This window comes from Pleurodeles waltl, chromosome 3_2 (genome assembly GCF_031143425.1).
Source record: "Pleurodeles waltl isolate 20211129_DDA chromosome 3_2, aPleWal1.hap1.20221129, whole genome shotgun sequence".
NCBI classification, from domain to species: domain Eukaryota; kingdom Metazoa; phylum Chordata; class Amphibia; order Caudata; family Salamandridae; genus Pleurodeles; species Pleurodeles waltl.
The window spans coordinates 153,967,087-153,985,398 of record NC_090441.1 but is presented as its reverse complement, the minus strand read 5'-3'; the positions used below and the strand labels follow the sequence as shown (position 1 = coordinate 153,985,398).

General features: G+C 42.4%; 1 protein-coding gene across 2 annotated transcripts in view; it reads right to left on the bottom strand.

The window, feature by feature from the left end:
• SGSM2 (small G protein signaling modulator 2) overlaps window positions 1–18,312 on the bottom strand; it is a 761,725-nt gene that overhangs the window by 145,804 nt on the left and 597,609 nt on the right. The window contains exon 12 of one of the 2 annotated variants that reach the window (XM_069227029.1): window positions 16,494–16,631. The exons of the other annotated variant lie outside the window; for it this stretch is intronic. Within the exon in view, the coding sequence (XP_069083130.1) occupies window positions 16,494–16,631 (138 nt within the window). The remainder of the gene's footprint in view (window positions 1–16,493; window positions 16,632–18,312) is intronic. 2 annotated transcript variants of the gene reach the window in all.

Below are 18,312 nucleotides of genomic sequence, written 5' to 3'. Positions count from 1 at the left end.
AATCCACAGCTTCTACCATCCGGTGGCAGCTTCTTTGCACCCTCAGCTGGCATTTCCTGGGCATCTGCCCACTCACGACTTGAGTGTGACTCTTGGACTTGGTCCCCTTGTTCCACAGGTACTCTTGTCTGGAAATCCATCGTTGTTGCATTGCTGGTGTGGGTCTTCCTTGCAGAATTCCCCTATCACGACTTCTGTGCTCTCTGGGGAACTTAGGTGCACTTTACACCTACTTTTCAGGGTCTTTCCGTGGGCTATTTTTCTAACCCTCACTGTTTTCTTACAGTCCCAGCGACCCTCTACAAGCTCACATAGGTTTGGGGTCCATTTGTGGTTCGCATTCCACTTTTGGAGTATATGGTTTGTGTTGCCCCTATACCTATGTGCTCTCATTGCAATCTATTGTGACTGTACATTGCTTGCATTGCTTCCTATTGCTATTACTGCATATTTTTGGTATTGTGTACATATAACTTGTGTATATTTGCTATCCTCATACTGAGGGTACTCACTGAGATACTTTTGGCATATTGTCATAAAAATAAAGTACCTTTAATTTTAGTATACCTGTGTATTGTGTTTTCTTATGATATTGTGCATATGACACCAGTGGTATAGTGGGAGCTTTGCATGTCTCCTAGTTCAGCCTAAGCTGCTCTGCTAAGCTACCTTTTCTATCAGCCTAAACTGCTAGACACCTCTTCTACACTAATAAGGGATACCTGGACCTGGTGCAGAGTGTAAGTACCCCTTGGTACTCACTACAAACCAGGCCAGTCTCCTACACCCCCTCGCCTCGCCCCTCAGAGGCCTGGCTAGCTCATGTGGCCTACAATCATTATCTTGACCCAGCAGTCTTCAGTGAGCTCTGCATGGGCTCAGGGACAGTCCCCATGTGCACTTCCAGCTTTGTTGGGTTAGTATATCCACTTGCCAAATCTCTCAGATGACCCAGTGGGCTGCCCCCCTCATGAGTGATCAGGGTCCTCCCTGGTCTCGCCAGCAGATTACCTGGTTTCCACACTGGCCCGGCCCCCAGTGCCCTTGTGGAGAAGAAATGCCTCAGGGAGGTCGATGTCTGGGGTGTGGTGCGCTTCTCTCTGATGCGATGCTAGGCAGAGGCGTGGCAAGCTAAGTGTGGACCGTGGGGTGGGCAGCGCTTCCCTTCAGAGTGAGTTGACTCAACATTTCCTTTCTCCCCAGTTGTTGCATCCACGGAGAGGGCCAATGTGCTCGGGTCTCCAAGCGCTCCATCTGCTGTTGGTAATAGGCCTCCAACGGGGAGTTCGGGTTCTATGGGCGCCAGTGGCAGTATGGGCACCTCTCTGGAGGTGCCGTCCACGCTCACCTCTCTTGACTGCCTGGAGTTCATGCTTTCTCTCACAGATAGCTATCCAGTTCTTCTCCAAGGGCCACAGGGCACTCAGCATTAGGAACCATCCCCTGTTGCCCTGGTGGATGGTGTCCCTCTCCCCACTGAGCAAATAGCAGCACTCTGGGATTCTCTGGCACCCCTCAAACCCCATGTCGGTCCAGTAGCAGCACAGGGGATTACAGACGGCAGGGACCAGTCCGCGTCTGGAGGCTGTTGCGCAGGGCCACAGAAACATATTGTTGTAAGGCCCCAAGGGCTGGGTGATTGCAGCCTTCTCTGTATGCATGACGTACGTGCACAGGATCGCTCTGCTCCGCCCCGCCTCGAGTTCATTCTGAGCTTACTGGGCAGCGGTACAGGAGGGTGATGTTGCATTGGTGTTCCAGCCTGAGAGGGAGAGACAGTCAGGCCAGTCTCAGCCACGTTCAGCGTGCCAGCCACCATTTTAGTGTTAGTAGACTCTGCTGCCTGTGCGTGCCTTTTTCTGGGGCCGTCCTGCAGGGCCAGTGGTCTCTCCAGGCTCTCCTCACGGTGCCTCACCGTCTCCAGTATAGATGGTGAGACCATGGGTCCGCTTAGCGTGACAGGCAGGCCAGTTAACAGGGCCAGATTGATGGCAGGTCCAGAGCAATAGAGAAGCAAGTCCAAACCGCCCACCATCTTGGCCATGCCTCCAAGCACATCTTTAAACACAATTTTTTACAAAAGTACGCTTGCTGAGTAAAGTTGTAACTTTCTGTCAAATTTGGTGTAATTCTGTCCCTTTTTTTATGTTTCAGAGATAAAAGTTACGTATGGGAATTCACATGGGATATCACATGGGATATCAATATTTTAGGACCACCCACCACCTTTTTCTTTACCTCCACCTCATGGATTTGTGTAAAACCTCCATAAATGAGGGGAGGTGGATGAACATTTATTGGAAAGTTAAGTGAAGATTTGTCAAACTGTCCCAAAGTTGTTAGCAAAACAAAAACCGGTCCTCCTTCGCACATTTTTACACATAATCACAATTACAATTGGAGTAAATGCCCATTGCTCTCTGCACTCTGCAGAGAGGCCAAGGACTGGATAAGCATGTATTTGAACTTCTTTATGACCCACTGACAGACGTTGTGAGAAATCCACACAACATTCAGCCTGAACTCCACAGCTCTCAGTCTTGGCCCAGTCACAATCTGAACTCACACAGCTATATAGCAGTGACCCTTTTCTTGTACTACAAATGAATAATATGTTGCAAGAAAAACCGCAGAAATTATCTATCTTGGAAAATAAAAATACTCTTAGGAAATGAAAGAGTAAGTAAAAAGTAAAATGTGAAATGCAAGTAGAAACAAAATCACTGTTCACATGCTGAGGGCATTGTTTGTCTTTGCTAGGTGCAGCTGTTGCATGTGGTGGGGCACGAGGGGGAAGGGGGCAGGACATTTACAAATGTGGCATTTGCTCCACCAGATCCCACTGCCTCCCCCACCCTTAGCAACACCACCACTACATCCTTTCCCCCCTATTTATCCATCCCTCTCTAACTAAATTTCATCAGACACTACCTGACTGCTCTTACCAAAAACAAACTCTCTTCAACAAAAAAGGCCCCTTCCTTTCCTCATATAACAAAGACTGCAAATAGAGGCTTTCTCTGCCAGTGTCTGGCAGAAATAAGAGCCTCTAGCAGTGAACTAGAAACCCAGTGCTCTTTGAGATGTGTTTCCGGTTCACTGCCTGCCAGAGGCGGATCCTCCGCAAACACAGAGGAGTGTTGCCCCCCTGCTCAGCGCCAGCAAATGAAAAATAAAATGATAAAAAAACAGTTTTATTATCATTGTATTTTTCATTTCAGACTGAGCTATGCAAGTCTAGGGCAGGGCAGGGCCGGGTCACGGCAGGGAGGAGGAGTGGTGGGCACTGTAAAGTGCGCATGTCTGTTTGGCCAGCCGTCATAGGCCACCCAAACCGACATGCACACTTACATTTCTCCAACTCGCCTGTGCCTGAGCGAGCGTCAGTCCAGCCCGCCCAGGCTAATCCCGGTACTGCTCTCATGCTTGGTATAGCATGAGAACAGCATCTGGATTGGGAGCCAGTGCCCCAGTCACTGCTGGGAAGAGAGGAGCGATGGAGGTGGCTGACAGCAGGATCGGGAGATCTGCAACTCTGTGATGCAGGAGTGCAAATGTCGCCCTCCTTGCCTGGCCTGTCTGGAACGCTTTCTGTGCTCAGACTCCCTTCATTGGCTCCCATCGGTTTCAGGCACATCCTGTGACCAGCAATCACTTGCCTGCCAAGTGGGAATTCACATATGCGCGAGACCCAGGGATATCTTAAGGATTTTGGGAGCCATAGGCCAAATGTATTTGGGGGACCCCTATTTGGAACAGATTTGAATTTATGATCCAGTTTCAGCTCTTTAATGCCCTCTTTGGCCAGGTCACTGGCAGTGCACAGGCCCACTCGTTCCAAAGTCTAAATGTATTTACATCTAATATTCAGGCACAGTGATGTGGTTTTCAATATTTTAACAGAGCAACAGCTCAGTAATATTACTGCAAATAATCTCCGTGGCACCCTTCCAATTCTCATAAGTGAGGTACTGTTTTGATCTAAAAGAAACGTTTTTTATGGATGCTGCATGAAACATAAACACAACATTTGTCTGCAAAATGTTTGTAATAGACTCTCAGACATCACCCACATTTAAAATAAATTAAAGGAACTGCGATTTAAAACAATCTGTTAAAGAATTAATCAAGGTTATCAGGGTAAGACTCTCTCCAGAACAGAGCTGGCTCTATCAGGGGCCCCTACAAGGCTGGGGCCCTTGGCCAGAGCCTACTTTGCTCGTACCTCAAAAGTCTCTGGCGAGACCGGCCGTGTCCCTTCAGGTATGTACGATGAATATATGTCATAAGCGCATCCTGTGGACATCCTTTCATGATGAGTTTACATGTCTGAAGGGCAGCCAAAGGGTTAAAGAAGAGCCCCTTCTAGTGCATTTAAAGGGCTGAAATTGAACAAGGAGCCTCAAAAAGAAACTAGCATGGCCTTTATTCACTCCCTGCCTATTGATCTTATGTCAAATAAAACTATCATCCATGTAGTACCTGGAAGCCACACAAGACAGGATGCATTACTGACTTTGATGGAGATGCCAACACCACAGCACCAACACACACCTAAAAATGCTGGCACGATGAAAGAGAAGGAGGGGAAAACAAAGAACGGGGAAACACTTTGGATACTGTGGTAGGGCCACAGCCACAATGCCACTGAATTATGGAGACAAGGGGGTGCAGCCATAATTTAAATGAGAGTGGGCATGGTGTGAGTAGTTACCCTCTGAGCTCCCCACCTAAGGTGCACTTGCACAGGCCTGAAGCGTACCCCCATTTTATTGGGTCTCATTAACAGTACCCACATTAGGTACCAAAGTTGCAGCATGATGCACAGGGCGGATGGACTTGCTGCCACAGAGATTTCACTTATTTCAACACTGTCTTTGATTAAGTAATAGCCTCAGGCCTTAGAACACAGTTTCAGTTGTTGGGTGATGGTCTCAGTTCTTGGAGCACATCCTCACTTATTTGGCGTGAATCACACACCTTGGAGTACATTCTCACTTACTGGTTGTGAATTACATGCAATAGTTTCATCATTTGGTGTGAGCCAGACATCTTGGTGTCGGTCTTATTCCGCCATTGTCCTGCTTCAGGCATGACTACTCCTTATTGTAGGGACAGTCAGCCAAATATTAAAATAAATAACGGATAGAGGGGGACGAATGAAAAGAGGGCGTGGGGCAACACAATAGAAAAAATAAAACAGGGCTGATTATGAAAAAACACAGGGCCTCATTTACAACTTTTTGGCACAGGGCAGCACAACAAGACTGCTGCACTGCCCTGAGTCAAAAGGAGAGGGCAGGAATGCACCGTGAGATATGGCATATTCCTGTCCTTTCTGCCTGCACTGGCACACAGATTGGTGTCTAGCACCAACACAGGCACACTTGCACCATGGTGCGAGGGTGTCTGCAAAAACAATCAATGGAAGCGTTTCCCTCTTTCTGTGTGTGCTCCCCTCGGGAGGCGTAAGATCTTGACTCATTCCCAGGTTTACAGATTCTTGTAAATCTGAGAAACCATGGGTATTGCGTGGGAAAATCCACCTCAACACCCATGGAACGCCTCCTTGGCATAGAGTAAAGCAATGCGGCGGTTTGCACTGCATTGCCGGACTCCACATCTATGAGGCCATGCTAAGCCACGCAGAGTGGCTTTGCATCGCCTCAAAGATATGATTGAAAGGCATTTGCCACCGGAGCGCCATAAAAAGTGATGTTCCGGCAGGGCAGGCCTCTTGTAAATGAGGCCCACAGTTTGATAAAACAGAGGAGGAAAACCCACTGAAGCCATAATATGCAGGAACACAAGAGCCTAAAAGACTATACGTGATTGACTTGGAACACACCATGGATTCTTACAGTAAATGAGACAGCCAAGGGACTAGTGATGAAGCAGCTGTGGATGGTGTGCCAGTGCAGAGGAGGAGAGGCAACACAGGGGTATCACCCTCATACAAAATCACCAATGCCTACCAACAAAACATGTTTGCTGTGGTGTGCAGGAAAGGGCAGGGCCAGCCTACGTGGAGGATATGTTATAGCGGTAGATTAAGGGGGTGAGGCAGGAGCCCAATAAAGAATACAGCCCATCAATGATGACACTACCTGGCAGCTATGGAGTGCAGAAATGGTCATTATCTTAAGATGGTGTCAGCAGAAATAACAAACAAAAAGTCGCAGAAAAGGGTACCAAGCATCTAATGGTCTATGGCAGGGAAAGGTGAGACAGCCCACATGCTACAAGCCAAAATCTGAAGTCAGGTGGGGCACCAGCGCTGTAATGTCAGATGAAGCACCAGACTCCAGGCCGGTGCTGAGTACATTAAGTGTGGCCACCGGGAACCATCAGAAGTGGGATAAGTGGATGGTAGCTTAGGTTATAGCATCACCTTGCACAATGAACGCCAGGCTACCCTGTGCTTCTAACCACAAATAATACAGTTTTCTCTATATGTCAAAGTATTCAGAGTTACTTTACAAAAACACAGGTATTGACTTCTAATGAACAGGAATAAAGAGTGCATGATGAAGAAATATTTATTTTGTCATTAGCAACCCAATGGAGGCAGAAAGTGAAATTGAGGTGTCAGCTATTGTGCAAATTGCACTTAGTATTGACCTTAGTCTGCAAGCAATTTTATCAGCAATTGTTTTATCTTGTGATTTTAATGCACAACTAAGAAAGAAGAGTAAAGAGGCCTGCTCTAGACATCACATCACCCTCTCCTTGCTGGAGTGGTCCAGTTCTAATGGACATATCAAGGATGCTGGAGACCTCAGTTCGAAAAAGAACTCTAATTGAAAACAGTAATTGGATGTTTAAAATCAGATTCAAGTCTGCTGAAGTATATAAAGTCAAAACTTTTACAGAATTTCGTTTTGGAAGTAGAGGTAAGTAAAAGTATTTCAGACAAGCAGATTCTTCCTAGAATTGAAAGCGGTCACAACCTACTGGATTGATTCATCATCGTCAAACAAGGTAAATTAAACTGTGATTAATAACTGTAGCCATCAAATATTGTCGCTTTCAGATTATGTCTTTCTGAATTGACTCCCAGAGTTACTCCACAATTATTCTGGTAAAAAATGTACCTCGATGTAGAAGATAAATCCAATGGTGACCAATAACTGGGTCATCAAATACTGTCCCTCTGCAACAAAGTAGCCTTACAGAATTCACTCCTGGATCTACTCCAGAATTAATTTTGTAACCAATTTAACCTAGATGCTGAAGATAATCCAAGTGTGACCAGTAGCTTTGATCATCAAATATTGTCACCCTCAGATAATGTTATGCTTGTGAAATCATTCCCGGAGCTACTCCAGAATTAATCGATATGCTGAAGATAAATCCAATGGTAGCCAAAAATTGAGGTCATCAAATATTGTCTGTTTCAGATAATATTGTCTTCCAGAATTCACTCCCAGAACTACCCCAGAATTACTCTGGCAAGAAATGTAATCTAACTGTAAAAGGCAAATCCAGTAGTGAATAATAACTGTGGCTATCAGATATTGTTGCTTTCAGATGATGTTGTTTTCCTAAATTCACTCCCAGAACTACTCTAGAATTAATTTAATGAATAATTTACTACGAACCTGAAGAGGCTCAATGGCCAATATGACATTGGATCCACTCACTTCCCCCTACAGGGGTGTTTTAAGGCACTAGAACTGAAAAACGCATGACTGATTGGATCATTTGAGAAGGGGAGTAAATAGGAATCCAAGGCAAGATAAGAACGGCAATGGAAGAATGTTTCTAAAACTGGCTGAGTGTTGTGCTGAACTTTTAAGTTGATAAAAAAAATTCCGTTTTTTTTAAGGCACAGATTTGAAGAGAAGAAATTGGTATATTCCCTGAAGATTAACTGTTTGTGGTTTGACATGCATTGGAAAAGATAACTCATTCAGAGTCAGCATTGTGTGGAAAGTATGTTAAATGTAGTTTAAAAGAAAAATAAAGTGAATTAATGCTTCAAAAAAGAGATGTTATGATGGGGAATGATGAATGGACTATGAAAGGATAAGCAAAAACATGCACTGGGGTGGCATTCAAGCAAGTTACAGAATGTATGTATGGGTGGTTTTCAAAGTTGATGTTCTTCATACTAGATCCATGGTAGGCGATGACATGAGAAACATTCATTTGGCGGTCATGACACATAGAAACGTGTAGGATGGACAGCCCAGTTTAGAGCAAGATCTCCATTGTAATTTCTGCCATAATCCTTTCTGTGTGAGACCACATGGAAAACCCTGCAAATGCCCCCGCAGTTCTGGGAGAAACATCAAGTGTGTCAAGTACATTTCTTGGTGCAAATTTCCCGGACCCACATTTGGCCTTCAAGCCTGAAAGTATCCAGGGTGTATTAGCTAGATAGGAGTTGGAAAAAGGGCATAGTTTAGAGTAGTGGAAGGAAGTCATAAGGGATGGGTTGAAAATGGATTGTGTCCCATCAGTCACCAAATACATTTTTCACCCACTGCAGCATCCAACATGGAGGTGAGAGCCATCACAGCTGAAAATATGAAAATATGGCAGGAATCTCTAAAAGCAGCACACAACCCTGCAAAGTGGCCGAGGAGCTTCTTCACAACAGCAGGATTCTCTCAGTACTACCAAAAATGTTTAATCAAGCCCATCACAGGGTGAAACTGCAAAGGGCACCCCCCGTGGTTGTCCACGGCTGACTGCGGGTAACCATTGAGAACTATGGACAGTCAAAAAAACGTTATCAACCCAACATCTGTAAAACTTTCTTAAAACATATTCCGTTGAGGCATTTTTCTTTACTGCAACACATTTATTTTATATGTTGAGAAACAAAACAAAAAAAAACATCTGGCGTCAAGAGCACATCTGGAAAGCCTGACATTTATTGAGAAACTTTGCGCGAAACAAGCTCATCACACTCGATTTTCAGCTCACCCCATGAGATCAATTAAGGTCAATGATTCTTTTTATATGAGATGTTGTGGGGTTCATTCGAAACCGCCTGTGTCCATGCTTATTAGTGAAAACACATGTTCAAAGTAGATTCCTCACTCATTAGTAATCACACACATTAAAACAATGACCTGCTTAATAGTAAGGACATGTTGGTGGAAACTTGTAGGTTCCCCAGTGAACTTGCATAGTTAATGGTGAAATCTGTACACAGGACTGGACCACTCTAGAAGTTGTGTGCACCCCTCATGATGTGAATACAATAAAGGGCTCAACCTTATAGGCAGAGAATTTGGAACAGAGTGCTATCTTGTTGAAGGGGAAATAAACATGGATGGGACACTAATCAGCAAATTTGTAAAATTGGACAATAATAGATAGTATTTAAATTTTTGGAAGTGTCTCTTGGAGTAGTGAGCCAGAATATCTCTGTTTCTCCTATAATAGTTCACTATTGTGTACAGATTTACACCATTGTGATGCAGACATGCGTATTAGTAAAAAACTCCACACTAACTGCTAAGAATAAAGTAACACAAAAACAATGTAATTGTTGGGGAGGAAGGGTAGAATATGGACCAGTAACAATTTCAAGCAGTACATGCACAATCAAGTCAAGGTATAAGCGACATAAAAACCGCAAATCCTGACTTAAAGCGGGCCTTCAGCCAATCAATTGAAGAAAGCGCAATCTAAACGTGGGTGTGTCAAATACTAGTAAAGAAAATGTATTAGAAACAAAAACAAGCACAGGCACACGAGCATGCAAAGCAAACATGCCAAGAAAATGAAAGGAGAATGAAAAAATGCTCTTCACCTTAATTCTTCAGGGAGGGAGCTGAAGGAACGAGGGTTTAACACGACTTCTCATTGGATCAAATAAAAGGAGAAGGAATACCCAAGCAAGCAGCAATTTTGTGTCCCTTTAGATTGCATTTTTTCGAAGACCAAAAGAAAATGTTTAAGAAACAAACAATAAATAAATAAAATAAATGAATGAATGCAGCTAGCAGAACCCCACAGGACCTAGGCTCTGAGATGAAAGGTACGGAATAATTGAAGAATTATAAGTGAACAGCATCTTCATCTTAATAGTCAATTTATTTGAAGTTTTGGTCATTACACATCTGCACCTGTGGCCACATGCACAAGTCAAGCATGTTGCAAAAACGTAAAAGCAATGGCAAGCAAACCAGAAAACAACAGTGCTGACATTATGTGCGAAAAGTGTGTTTTTTAACTTGGCTATAAACTCTTAAACACTAGTCTAAAGGAGGCTAACATAGAACTACACTATATTTTTAACAAAGTATTTTCTTAAAATGTTTATCCCTGGGAATTTAGATGTGAAAATCTTGCTTCTTTCCCTTGCTGTGTATTCATCATATATCATTTACGTTTAACAGGCACAATATATTGTAACTGAAAAGGGATATTGATGATTCAGCTTTGGTGGAATTTACATTTCTAATTTGATTGTCGAGATGGATTAAAGCTAATTCTGTCTAAACTAATTGGTCTGTTTTCTTTAATACAATGGTTCTGGTATCCCCTTTCATTCTCTTTTTCCTCCCCACTCAAAACTCCTCTTCATGCCCACTGTCATTTTTTGTATTTTAATATGGCCGGCCCCTATTGAAGTCTACTTGCGTTACCCTCTGTCGTCTGGTCTTTCCTCTGTCCCATGTTGCCATTTTTGCTGAATGCATGTTTTAATTTTTTTTGAATACGCTTGATTATTTTATTCCCTGTCTTTATCCCATATCTGACCCACTTCTTCTTCCCATCACCAGCGCTTTGTTTTCCTCGTTACTAGTTTTTTGTCTCTTCTTCTTTCCACCTCTCCCACTGTTCCTCTTGTCAACTTTGATCACAAAAGAAATAGAAGAGAAACTGTTTTAACCCAACATCTTCTATTTACTATTCTATTCTCCTCTCTCCTCATCATTTCCTGTTTTTTTGTTGTGACTTTCAATGTCTCCTTTATAAGCATTTTCCGAAGGTTGGAATTTTTTCATCTGTTTTACTTTTCCTAATCTCGAACAAGGATTTGAGGTTAGTCTGTTTTTCAGCTCAATGGGCACTATTTAGTTAGGAATTTCATCTGTCTGGGTTCAGTGGTGTGAGTTTCTGCAACTCGGAAATTCGTCAAGATGACATCCATCCATATTCAATACATTTATGACTGGCAGTCCATAAATGAATGATACTTTCCGTGGCTGGTGAAGCTACTATGACAGAATGCTGTGCTAAGGGAGGTAAAATAATTTCTTAATTTCGAAATGATCGCTTTTTGGTCCAAAAGATGCTTAAGTGAGGTAGCTCACTAGTTAATGACCTAATGCTAATTTCATCACTTTTATGCCTTTGTATGCCCAACACCTCCTTCAACTAACTCAAGCCTCTTTAATGGCTACGTCGGATTATCCTGATGATAAAGAACAATGGCTAACTATACATTGAGAAAATCCTATCTCTCTGTTGTGGGCTCTGCCAAGTAATTTAATCTGTGTAAGGCAATCTTAATGAGCAACAACAGATTCTTTCTTTATAGTGCAAATTGCAATTAGCATGCATTTCCGAAAGATTGTAGGGTCTACTCTTTGTTTCAGGCTCCATGGAAGAGTATTCTACTCTTTTGCATCTAAAACAGACAAGGTGCAACCTCCAGTGCAGGCATTTTGACCTTGAGCACCACCAGGAGCCCGTGGTCAGCCCACCTCAGCAGACTTTCCAGACTTTCCAGACAGTAGAGGTGATATTTCCACTGAATAAAGTCTGAGCTGGGGAACTGATGTGTGCACCATGCAATATTGTAAAGCCGATCCTTTGTCATATTGACGCCCGTTGCAAGAAGTTTTTGGCTTGGGCAATATGAGCCAGCATTTAGGATCAAGCAATGATCCGGCTATTCCCTTGTGGTGTTACTAGAGTCATGCAGGTGCCTGGGAATGCCAAGGTAAAGGCTATAGGAACCACTCAACCTGCAATGGATCAACTTGGCAACAGATTTCACCCTGTGCTCGAATCTCCTATTGAGGGACATCTACTTCATGATACTTGGTTGGGAAAAATAATGAGGTTCCAGAAGCTTTTGAAGGCCTGGGTGTTAACGCCAGCTTTCGATTAGCCTGAGCTCTCTCACCTTTTCCTCCTGGTTGTCACAGCACCAAGTAATCCTTGGGCACAGACGTGCACTATACGTTTTCCTAACATAACAGCTTCCCCACAGGAGAGTGGGAAGAAATGCTTGACGGATGGAGAGTTGCCGCCCTGTGACGTCCAATGAGTTACTGAGAGATTTCTGTGCTCCCCACAAGGCAAAATGGCGACTTGAGTCCAATTTTCTCAGGAACGAAATACATTTAAAGTGTTGTTGAACAAAGTGTGAAGCAATATAATGGAATCTGACTTGGAGGTTTATTACAATTGGCTTAGCAGCATCAGTGTTGTGGATCTCACAGAATATGTGCCAGAATAATTTTTGTGAGTAAAGAGATATAAATTCTTCCTTTGAAGTAAGAAAGCTTTGCAGATCTGTTCAGCCTGAGGTCTCTTTGGTGTTGTTGCCAAGATAACTTTACTTCCAGTTCATATCAAAATGTTTATTTCTGGAACAAATCCATAAAACTTACAATACCTCCAGTTGTTGATTGTCGTTTAATTTACCTGTGAGGGCAGTTTTGGTTCTAATCAATTTTAGGCATTATTTACAAACATTTTTGTCTAGCATACGATGCCTTACTCAAATTGTTTTGTGAATCAGTCCAGTCATTAATTCGGTGAATAAAGATATGGGATAAATTTACTGACCAATATCAATTTTTTATTATGAACAGAAGTGGCCTCCTTCTAACAGTATGCAGTACTTCTTACTGAACATTTTTGGGGTAATTATGATCTGATAAATGAGCGTAATGTCTTTGGAAAAGACAATCACTCTCCATTCCTTGCAGGATCTGCCAGCGCGGGTGAACAATTGATCAATTTTTTGCTGTTTGATCAGGCAGAGTAAGAGCATGACATCCCGCTAATTGCTTTAAAGTCAGATTTCAGCCTACTGGCTGAGATTTTGATTTGTTGAAGGTAAAGAGGGAGTATCAACCGGGATGTTAAAATCTCCTAAACTAGTTATAGTTGTATGTTCCAAAATGAATTGAGCTATTACATTAGGCATCACCAGTGTGAACAAGGCCAAAAGAAAGTGCTCCATCTTTGGGGTTGAGATAGAATATTATACTCTTATCACTTTCACCTTCACAGGTGAGCTTTACGCACTACGCAAATTGCGTCATCCGTTTACTGTTGACAGACGCAAAGGAATACTGACAAAACTGCTACATTGACTGACTTCTCAAGATGTGAAACTCTGCTAGTCAGAAATTCTTTTCATGTGACATAGCGCCACGCCTGTGAGTTCCCTTCTGTGGGTAGATGCAAAGGGATACAGGAAGGACTGCAGCATTGAATGAATGTAGAATGCTGACACTCAGTAATTACTGTCAAGTGACAGTGCTCTTCCTGTGAGTCTTCTGCTGAGGTGGACAGTGAACATATGGCACGGGAGGACCTCTCCACTGCATGTCCTACTTCTCTGTGATAACTTCCTCTCTTTGCATCATAGTGCTCGTCCTGTAAGGCCCATTATTATGTTTCCATCAGATGGTCTGAAGCAGCCCATGTTCCTTCCAAATAAGTATAAAACTTAAAAAAGGATGATGGTTATTAGCAGTCTTCACTTATGGCTAACATGCTTGCTCCAGGAGCTGAGTTGAAACATGAGATCCTAAGTTCCATTATAGACTGGTGTTTTCACATAAGGCAACTTGAAATGTGTACCTAGGGTTGTCAAATGCTCCACTGCATGGGGGACATCTCACATGCCCTGTCAGGAAGTCCCCTTTCACTTCTTTATACGGCTTTCACTGTAACTCTTCCACATTGTGTAAATATGCTCAAAACAATGACTATAGGTTTTTGGTCTACATGAGACTAGCGTTTACAGCAAACCGGTCTGACTTTTGCATTTGAAAGGGAGCCAGGGCTATTCTCTTCCTTCTACCTAAAAGGAGGATCTATTTACCAAATAACAGGCAAAGAAAACAGGGCATTAGTGTTTAATGAAGTAGAACTTCCACTTTGGAGATATACATTTTTTCTTTGAAGTAACAAAGCTTTTTTTCTATAGAGTTTGGGGGTGACTTCCTCTGATGATGCATTTTTGTGCAGTTTCACAAACATTTAGTATACCACTACCTTGTGTTTTATAGGCATGTAATGACCTACACAGCTTGGACCAGCCAATGTAATTGCTGGAAGTCCTGCCTTCCAAACAGGAAGTTTAGGCTTCATAAATTGCCTATAGGAGGAATGTAGCCTACCATGGATAAAATTACAAGAAATTTGGTAGCAAGGTTATGTATGATTTACACTGTTGCTTGTAAATGCAACCTGGCATTCGCTTCAGAGTGAACAACAAAGCCTTTTATACGGAGAGTCAAGCGGCATTACTGATTGCCATCCAATGTACGCTGATACAGCAATATTGCCATTTTGAGTTGAGGTTTGCTTTATATACTATTTCCTTCACACAACACTGATTTTATCATACATGTTGTTTTAGTCTGAATTCTATATTTTTAATTCCTGCAGTAATTCTTCTCCTGCAAGTGGTATTTTTGGTCTAATTAGTGCAAACTTCCCTAGAGAAATGTACGTTCAAGAATTTGAAGAACTTTTAATAAAGTACTATCAGAAAAATCAGCAGAAAACTTTGGAATTAGAGCAGGTCTCCATTAAGCAAGCCAAGCTTACATTTTAGTTGCCATTTGGTATGCATTTTATGACTGAAGGGCCAGACAGAAACTGTGCAAAAGTGGCAATTTTCGTTTTGAGCAACTAGACAAAGTTCTAGATGATGCCATTCAAAGTTGAACAAATGTGATGTGCAAAACTACCACCAAAACAAAAACTGGTGCTGAACTATGAACAGATCATACCAATGAAAACATATGGTCCAAAATGACATAGGAGGCAAAAATTGGTATTGAATTTTTGTTCAGATATTTCATTAAAGCCATGCAACTTCACAATTTTGTGTATTCAGTTCGCTGAAGTAGTAAACTCGGCCTTGTTAAAAAATTTTGCTTTGTCGAAACTTACGTTCTTCAACTTATTAAAATGCCAAGTTTTGCTGTAATTGTAAACTGAACTAAACTTCAGCGGATTCCTAGAAATGGAGGTCACTGTATGAAATTCCAGGCGTCTGCATGTTATGTTAGTTCATTCTCTGAACTGCATACTCAGCTTGCTCAGCAGAGTGCTGAGTTTGAGAAGCCTACTCCATGAGACCCTACTGTGAAGACCTGCCATGAACAGGCACTAAGTGCTATCTACTATTGACTCTTGCTTTGGAAAGTCACACAACAACACAGGGGGTGACACCCACATCTTGGGCTCAGGTCCCAACAGGGGCTGATAGCGGGCATGAATTACCAAAAGGATGCCAAGTTTTCTTATTTTTTTCTGCTTAAAGCATGATCTAGACTAGCTGCATGTGGGATATGATCCAAGGAATCTTTCCGAATGGCCTTATTATGGGTAATTGCTGGCCTACACCATCATCTTCCTCTTAGCATAGATTTGGAGAAGATCAAAGGACAAATTGCATACATTTGCTCTGCTTCAGTGCAATAGGGTTTCAGTCCTTGTACACTGACCGACCAGTTCAAAAGTGGTATGTACACCGACAAACCAGCTAGTGCTGAGGAATACCCAACCGCTTACCTTAACCTTCAAAAGTGCTTCAAACTTTTACATAGTCTTTATATTTAAGATGGTTGGGACAAGCACTACTGACCTGACTGGACGTCTTACGAACTAATATCAAAGTACCCATCTTCAGCCTAATATTAAACCTTTTGGCCCTAGGTGAAGAGATGGAGGGTAATTGATCCTGTGCCCCAAAAAGTGAGTAAAAGGATTTTAATATTTTGCTTCAAGTATAAAAGTAGAGCACTGATTAACGTATTATAAAATCCACAGTCCAAATATTAAAACCACTATATAAATGTAATTATAGTTTTAAATTAAATTGTAAAACCTGTCCTAATAGTTTGGTTTATTAATACAAAATATTCTGTACACAATGGCTTTGCGAGAATTTGGGGGATGCCATATTTGGATTGATTATGAAGTGTAAAATTTCAACTTAAAGTAAGTGGTGGGCTTTCAGGTTTCTCAGTAAAACACTGCTAGGCCTTTGGAGGGTTCCCAAAAAGTTCCTTTCAGAGTCTAAGTAGGATCACTCCATTCAATTCTATACTTTAATGCTTTTTTGATTGCCCAGGTGCTGTGTAACAAATGTAACATCCCCAAGCTGTTCGATCACCTTGCTGGGACTGAGCTGTGGAACTGGTGGGTTTAACTGATTTCCAGGAGGCTAATAATACCAGCACTGTTGCCGTGATCGAAATGGTGGGTTGCCAGAGCATTGCAAAATTTGGGATCAGGGAAGGAGAGGGTAGGGGAGGGGTAACAACCTTTCATCGGATTGGGTGCTGTGAGGTTCCGAGAGCAGATCATGGACAGCATGGCGTGTAGCCTATCCTCTTCTTCCTCGTCATCGTCAACAGAGGCGGAGCGACTGGCACTTAAGTGGTGGTAGTTAATTGTGACTTCTCGAAGAGAATAAGTAAAAGGAGCATGAGAAAAATAAAAGATGTGGGTTGCTAACGTTGTTGTGACAGCAAAGGTGAATACAACAGAAAGTAATGTTCACAATTCAGGAGCAAGTCTTTCAGTAATACAGAGAGACGCTTGTCTTGCTTCCCATCCACAAATCAACAATAATATAAAATAGAAAGTCCAATTTCCCAAGACGTTAAGACCTCGCTGAAAGATTTAATATCTGAAAACCTGTGTACAAACAATTCAGAATTACTAGACGGTATGTTAGGAAATCAATACATTTTTAGGCATTACTCGCTATGTCTGCATATATTTTCTATTTGGACGAGCTCAAGGTGTCAACAAGACTGAAACATGTAGACACACAATGGAGTACTCTATTAGCTTTGCAGCTTGTTAGCGACATCACCACCATTTGCAGCTGCCATGTAAACTGGTCCTTCAGCTCAAAATATGAGAGAAGTTGCTAAAAGAAAATAAGAAGCCATCCTGCTATCACCTTTAGGGGAAACTGGGGCAGGTTAAAAGATATGATACTGTGTGTCTACTGTAAACATTTCTGCAATGTAGGTAATCAAATTATGATTTAAAATCCATAGTAACAGTCATTGTAGTATCTAAAGGCCCTGAACATAAAAAAAATGGATTTGCGGCATCCTTCTGAGGTCAAAATCAAGTTTGACTCCAAAGTAGTTTACAGTGGAAGGAACAATGCTGTGTCCTAGCAACAATGGGGCTTCTATCTGTAGGATTTTAGGGCCTGATTTAGAGTTTGCCAGAGAGGATACTCCACTGCAAGTGTGGCGGAATACCCTGCCAGTCAAATTGATGGTCTGCTTGCTCCATTTGAGTCAGGCAGACCGTCAAGTTTTTCGAAAGTGGTTGCCCTGCTGGCTCTGCCATCTTAAACTGTACACCCATGGCCCAAACAACTTGCCACCAGAGATGTGGAGGCATTAGACACTCCTTGTTTAGAGTGGTCAATTTAATGTACTTTGGGGCTGCCAGGGAGATCCTGAAAAAAAAATTAACATGACCCCACACCCTGAAATAAAACTCCCAGGGTGACAGGGCCATTAGTGGTTTTTTTTTTTTCAAAAATAAATTCCTATTTTGGGTGTTTGTTTTTGGAAAACAAAACAGTTTACTGAGTGATCACTTAAAACATGGCAGCAGATCAGAGGAGTTTACAGCGCTTTCACTGCCATGGTGGCAACTCCTCTGAAGGTACAAAGATCTCTGCAGGTCTAACCAAAATCTCTAAATATGGTTGGCGTTAGTCCGGCCAGGGTAGTGGATGTAATTACATCCACCCCCTGATGCATGGCAGGCATCCTGCTATAGTCTAAACCAGGTTCTTATAGCCTGATTTACTATGTGGTAGACACAGTACTCTGCCAGAAATGTTGGACAGTCATATTGCTGACATGAAGTCTTCTTCTTTGAAAGATGTTTCCTTCAGACGAGTCGCTGTAGCAGCAGCTTCTCTGCAGGCACAGAGATCTCTGTAGACCCTTAGTTATGGAGCATCTGAGCTCCAGCCAGCCTTTGGTCCTTCAGTGATGAATCCCTGTCAGACATGGCAATGTTCTGAGGTGCTCTTGATATAGAATTAAGGGCCTGATTTAGAACTCAGTGGATAGATTACTCTGTCACAATGGCAATGGATAT